This window comes from Cucurbita maxima, unplaced genomic scaffold (assembly GCF_002738345.1).
Source record: "Cucurbita maxima cultivar Rimu unplaced genomic scaffold, Cmax_1.0 Cma_Scf00026, whole genome shotgun sequence".
In the NCBI taxonomy this organism is placed as follows: domain Eukaryota; kingdom Viridiplantae; phylum Streptophyta; class Magnoliopsida; order Cucurbitales; family Cucurbitaceae; genus Cucurbita; species Cucurbita maxima.
This window is the reverse complement of record NW_019272042.1, coordinates 2,104,624-2,110,799: the sequence shown is the minus strand read 5'-3', so window position 1 is coordinate 2,110,799 and position 6,176 is coordinate 2,104,624. Positions and strand designations below refer to the sequence as shown.

At 35.7% G+C, this 6,176-nt stretch overlaps 1 protein-coding gene across 1 annotated transcript; it reads right to left on the bottom strand.

Annotated features, from left to right (window-relative positions):
* Nucleotides 1-6: 6 nt before the first annotated feature.
* LOC111499193 (probable WRKY transcription factor 48) lies at nt 7-956 on the bottom strand. The gene is made up of 2 exons (XM_023150706.1): nt 619-956; nt 7-531 (listed from the first exon to the last, which is right to left on the bottom strand). The coding sequence occupies exons 1-2, from the start codon at nt 927-929 to the stop codon at nt 30-32; spliced, it is 813 nt and encodes a 270-aa protein (XP_023006474.1). The 5' UTR covers nt 930-956; the 3' UTR covers nt 7-29.
* Nucleotides 957-6,176: the final 5,220 nt, after the last annotated feature.

The window sequence follows — 6,176 nt, the reverse complement described above, 5'->3', positions numbered from 1 at the left end:
TTTTTTTTTTTTTTTTTTTTTTTTTTTTTCTATTCTTCTTCCGGGATGTGTAAGGCGGAGGACGGTACGATCATATCTTGCAGAAGGCCATGGTCTTGGAAAGATCCCTCAATACGACGTCGTTCTTCTCCAAAACTATGAAACGCCGCATCAAATCGGACATCCACTGGCGGCGCCGGAGTGTACGTATATTGCGGCTGTGGGAAAACAAGAGGCGGTTGCGGTGAGGCGAAGGCGGCGGCGGCTGTTAAAGCTCCACGTGGCATGATTGGGCTTTGATGGATGTGTTGGCCTTCGTAAGTGGTAACGACGACGGAAGGGTCATCGGAGGAACGTTCGACACGCTTCTTAACGCCGCAGCCGGCGGTGGTGCAACGGTAATAACTTCTAGGATAAGGGCTGTTTTTAACGGCTTTTTGGCCATATTTCCGCCATCTATAGCCGTCGTCGAGATGATCCACTTCGCTTTTTGTCATGAACGCAAATCTCGGCTCTCTTATCCTTTTTTGATTCTTTTTTTTCGCTTTTAATCTAAAAAAATTAATTAAATTAAATCAAAACCCACTTCAAAAAAAATCAAATAACAACGAAGTTATAATAAATTATTAGCCAACTTACTGCTTGTTGAAAGGGGATTTCTCCCGGAGATCGCCGTCGTCGGCGTCGAAAGCTTTTTCATTGGAGGAGCAAGAGACGGAGGAGTTGGGAGTAGGAGGGGTGTTGAGAACTTCGGATGACTCAGGCACGGCGGAGGACGGCGGAGGAAGAGTGGTAGTGGGTGGCGCAGCCGACAAGAGTTCGAACAAGGAAGGGGTGAAATCTTGTCCGGCCAATAAATCCATTAATGGGATGTCGAATAACAATCCGGAATTTCCCATCAAATTCTGATCGCCTTTTCTCAATTCTTCTTCCTTCTTCACCTCCTCCATTACAAATAAATATATATAATTTAAATAATAATAATAATAATACTAAAAGTTTTTTTTTTTTTTTTTTTTTTTTTGGGGTGTGAAAAGAAAATGAAGAGAGAGAGAGAGGAGCGGCGCTGGCCGTGGAGGGTGGTGGTGGGAGAGTGTGAAAGAGGCGGGGGGAAGAAGGTTTATGAGAGAGAAAGGGAGGAAGACCGGCAGATGTCGGTTGTTATGTGTACGGAATATGTCGACTGAGGGACGGTGTTTAGCATTAAATGCACGAGGACCACCGGTGGGGCTCCGCTTCACCTTCTTTCATACGCGGATTTTTTGACCGATTCACCCCTTCTTCCCTGGGCCGCCTTTACACGTGGCATTCGGTATAATATATAATACTCTCATCCACACCTGATTACNCCCCCCCCCCCCCCCTTCTTCCATTCTTTTACGTCTCCGTTTAAATTACCAATTTACCCTACTCGGTTTATTTTCAAAATTAATATTGAAAATAAATTTAAACCATTTCCCCCCGATTTTCGTGCTGCTTAAGCAATCAAGCATGTCGGTTAAAACAACATTTTGCGTCTCATTTTTTATTTTAAATAAATTTTAAATTTATGTAATTTATGTAATTTATAATAAAATTTTATAGAAAAAATAGATAAATATATTTTTTTAAAATTAATACAAACTAAAAATACTCGGACTAAAATTTAAATAAATTCTAATGAGGATGGTTCGAGATAAAAAAATAAAATAAAATAAATTGTCTCTCTCATTTTTAATATTTTTAATATATATATATATATTATGTATATATGTATGTATGTATGTATGTATATGTGTGTATGTATAGCATTTATATGACGTGTAAAAGCTATGTAATTTTGCGTGTTTACCGAACTATATGGAAAAAATTATATATCAACTAAATATAAAAGTCAAATAATTTATGATTACTTAATAGACTAACTTCTTTTCTTTATTAGTGAATCAAAACCTTCCAATCACATTTTAAATTGGGTGCAAATTAAAATTTTAATGTACATATACAGATAAACGGATAAGATATTCGAATGAGTGATTTTGACGATAGAAAATTATATTGAATAAAAGTTAAGAAAAAAAATTTAAGGGTCGTGTTAGGTTAGATAGCATTTTGGGTTGAGCTGGGTTAGTTTTTTTTTTTAAACCGGACTTGTTTGGTTTGGATTTCAAGTTCATTGGCCAAAGGTTCAGGTCGACTGAATCCGAACTGTTCCAAAATCAAGAAGAAACGATACGTCGATATGTCGATATGTCGATATGTCTCACCCCTTACAAACACAAACATAATTCCTTGACTCGTCCTTGCCATTGTCACTAGATGCAAATAAGATGTCCCTTGTAGATGCAACTCCTCGTCCTTACTATCACCATCACCACCGCTGACAATCCAACTAATCAATCAGTGTACACCCGTGAGATCTCACATTGGTTGGAGAGGGAAACAAAACATTTCTTACAAGAGTGTGGAAACTTCTCCCTAATAGACGCACTTACGATATGCAATGGGTTAAAGCAGACAATATCTAGTAGGAGTATGTTCGGGATGTTACAACACCCTTATCATTCGGTGACTACCATCGAGATTTTCTATGAAGCATGTGAAAGTGACGTAATTTGACTTTATGCGTGTTTTAATTAATCAAGCCCTTAACTTTCCTCTTTATCTTCAATAGTCGTAACACGTGTTTGCCTAAACATATCGATTATATATAAAATTAATAAATTTACGCATTAGAACTATTAAACAATAAAATTCCAAATTAGCACCCATTTTTATTAATTCTTTACTATAATTTATTATATAATCCATAAATTTAAAATTTTAAAATTTTAAGAATTTATTAAATATTTTTTAAAATACTAAATAAATATGAAATTGGAAGAGTGACTAAAAATGTAATTTAACCAAAATTATATTTCCATTTTGTAATAATCATTTGGCTTTCCAGCCGACCGTTTAAGTGGGTACGTGAAGCGCATAGATCTTGGCCACAATACATGGCCGCCGTCCCCACCGCCCAATGTTTAATTCAACGAAAATAAGCCAATAAATGGCTTACACGTGGACCCATTGATTCCATTTTTGTCCATCATGTGACCCTGTCTCCAACGTGTCCGATCGGACGGCTCTCCTAACGTAAACGTGCTCTTTTGAATGTGGATTTTGATTCTCTACGGTTCCTTCCACCGCAACCCAACTACACCCTCACTCTTTTTCGCTTATTTTTTCTTTCCAACTACTCATGTGTGGGCTAGAGTCAAGCTCAACCTTAACAGATATTATTCATTTTGGCATATTACATATCGCGTCAGCTCATAATTTTATATCTTTATGAGAAATTGCTTAAAAACCCTCATTGGAGACCCGTCGTCCTTACAGACAAACCGCCTAATGTCTGGATTTGATATTATCACTAGCAGATATTGTCCATTTTGGGCTATTACGTATCTTCGTCACTCACTTCATACTCTTGTAAGGAATGCTTAAAAACCCTCTTTAGAGGCCAAGTGTCCTTGTGACGCGCATCCAGTTTCTGTGTCTAATACCATCTATAACCGTCCAAACCCACCGCTAACAGATATTGTCCGCTTTTGCTATGTATTATCGTCAGCCTCACAGTTTCAAAACGCATCTATTAGGGAGAGATTTCCACGCTCTTTTAATAAATGTTTCTTTCCCCTCTCCAACGGACATGGGAACTCGCGTATAGGATAGATATGTAAAAATAATAATAAAAAAACATAACCCGACAACCCAACACAAAAGTAGAGGATTGAGTTGAGTTGGGTTGTGAATTTTATTCGGGTAGGTTGAGTCACGAACTTAACAAACTCAAAACCTGAGTTAGTCGAAAAGATTTATTGAAACGTAACCGACCCACGTACATCCTTTCCAATAGATACACTCGAATAATAATGAATTATTTATTCGATAATCTCGAGCAACACAAAATTAAATTATTTGAAAATGAAAAAAATAAAATAATAAGATGTGAATAAGATAATTGAGAATGAAATTGCAGGACGCAAGGAGGGTCAGTATTGTCAGCCAAAAACCCATTTGCACCATAAAGAAGAAATACATTAATGTCTGCTTCTTCCGAATTTCAGCTATTATATCCAAATATTTCATTTTTTAAATTCCTTTAATTTTTTTTTTATTTTAATAATTCAAAATTCTCTAATTGGTTGACTTTGAGTGGGTCTTATTTATTTATTTATTTATTTATTTATTTATTTATTTATTTATTTATTTATTTATTATTTTTATTAATTAATATATTTTTTAAAAAGGTACCATATTTCATGCCCCGATATTCAAAAGATGCAAAGTTTGAAAGCAAAGAGTCACGTCCTAACCAAAAATAAACGCACAGTAATTTTTTTAAATCGTCTTTATTCCTTTCACATTCAATCAACCCCACTCGCAATGTACTTATCGTGAGATCCACGCGCTATATTTTGCCCTTGAAATCCACGTGTTTTCCACGACTTAAAGTGGAGAGTGGTTCTTAAGGAGAAAAAAGGACAGGTCACCGACCAGATCGAGAGGAAAAAGGCTAATTTAAAACATTTTCAATTTAATCATTTGATTAAAAAATATTTTAATTTTCATAAATGTTTTAAAAAATACTTTTTGAAATTAAAAAAAAAATGGTATAATTTTATATGAAAAATACGACCCAAGGCACAACTTTTTGTAATATTTTTAGTATTTTCTAAACAAATAACAAAATTATAATTCCTAAAATTTTAAAATTTATAAAATTCTAAATTAATCGGACACAAAATAAAAAATTAATTTTATTAAATAATTTAGGCAAAGAAAAAGAATAGGAGAAGTGTGGGCCCCAGCCAATTTTTTATTTATTTTTTATTTTTTATAATATAAAATAATTTAGTGAGAGGGAAGGGTATGGAAAAGGCAGTCCAAGATGTCGTGGTATGAGGGATCAAGACAGCCTAAAACGCAGCGGTCAAAGGTAAGAAGTCAAATGTTTGACTAATAGTGATTTGTTGAGCTACTACTCAGTCAACTCAAAAGCCAGCTCCAAAAAGAGACCTCTTTCGCCCCCACTGCCCTTCCAAACCACGTGTTATTCCCCTCTAACCCTCCCCATCCCTTCACGTTCTCGATCTAATAAGTCAGCAGCTAAGTTTTCTACACGTTACAACTCATAAAAGTAACGATTAAAGTACTTTTTTTTTTTTATTTGTAATGTTTATAAACGAAAATCAACCTTTTACAAATTTCGAGACTAAAATAGCATACATTGAAAGTGTGAGATCCGTCATCGATTGGGAAGGAGAAGGGGACATTCTTTATAAGGGCGTGGAAACTTCTCTTTAGCAGACGCGTTTTAAAAACTGAGGGGAAACCTGAAAGAGAAAGTCCAAAGAGAACAATATCTGCTACTAGTGGTAGGCTTGAGCCATTACAAATGGTATTAGAGTCAAACATCAGGTGATGTGTCAGTAAAGAAGTTGAGCCCTGAAAGGGAGAGAACACGAGGAGCCAACAAGAACGCTAGACTCCGAATAGTGGTGTATTGGGGGGTCCTACATCGACTGGAAAAAGAAACGAGTGCTAGCAAAGATGCTGGGACCCATAAGGGATGGATTGAGAAGAATGAAACATTTTTTATAAGAGAGTGGAAACCTCACCTTAGCAGATGCGTCGATGAACTTGAGCCGTTACATAACTGTTCCCAAGTCAAATTTTGGTTGGGACACGAAAGTTTCGATAAGATTAGTATTAAATATTAAGAAAGTGACTTTAAATACAAACAAAAGTGCAATAAATTAGGTGTTTTGATGCATTTTTGTAGAAGATTCATAAGAAATTGGTTTGATATTGTGTAGAGAGAGAAGTTTCTAGGAAACTACAAACCTCCATCAACTTTTTAGCCTTATCCCTTCTCTATACATTATTATCATGCTTAATCAATATCCAAACCTCTCTCTTTTGACTTTTGGTCTTCATTCTCATCTACCCTTTGACCCAAAACAAACATACGGTTGATTTAAGATTTTATATCTTTATTCCAATTTGAACATAGCTCATCTGAATTGTCCCACATTGATTGTGGAGGAGAACGAATCATTCTTAATAAGAGCGTGAAAACCTCTCCCTAACAGACACATTTTAAAATCTTGAGGGGAAGCCTAGAAGGGAAAGCCCAGGACAGTATGAACGAACCGAAACCTTATCCAAAT

What these genes read in the sequence shown, in the direction of transcription:
- LOC111499193 (XM_023150706.1), bottom strand. Translation starts at nt 929, where the DNA reads ATGGAGGAGGTGAAGAAGGAAGAAGAATTGAGAAAAGGCGATCAGAAT. An exon ending in AAATCCCCTTTCAACAAGCA is followed by an intron (nt 532 to 618) that starts GTAAGTTGGCTA and finishes TAATTTTTTTAG; the next exon opens with ATTAAAAGCGAAAAAAAAGA.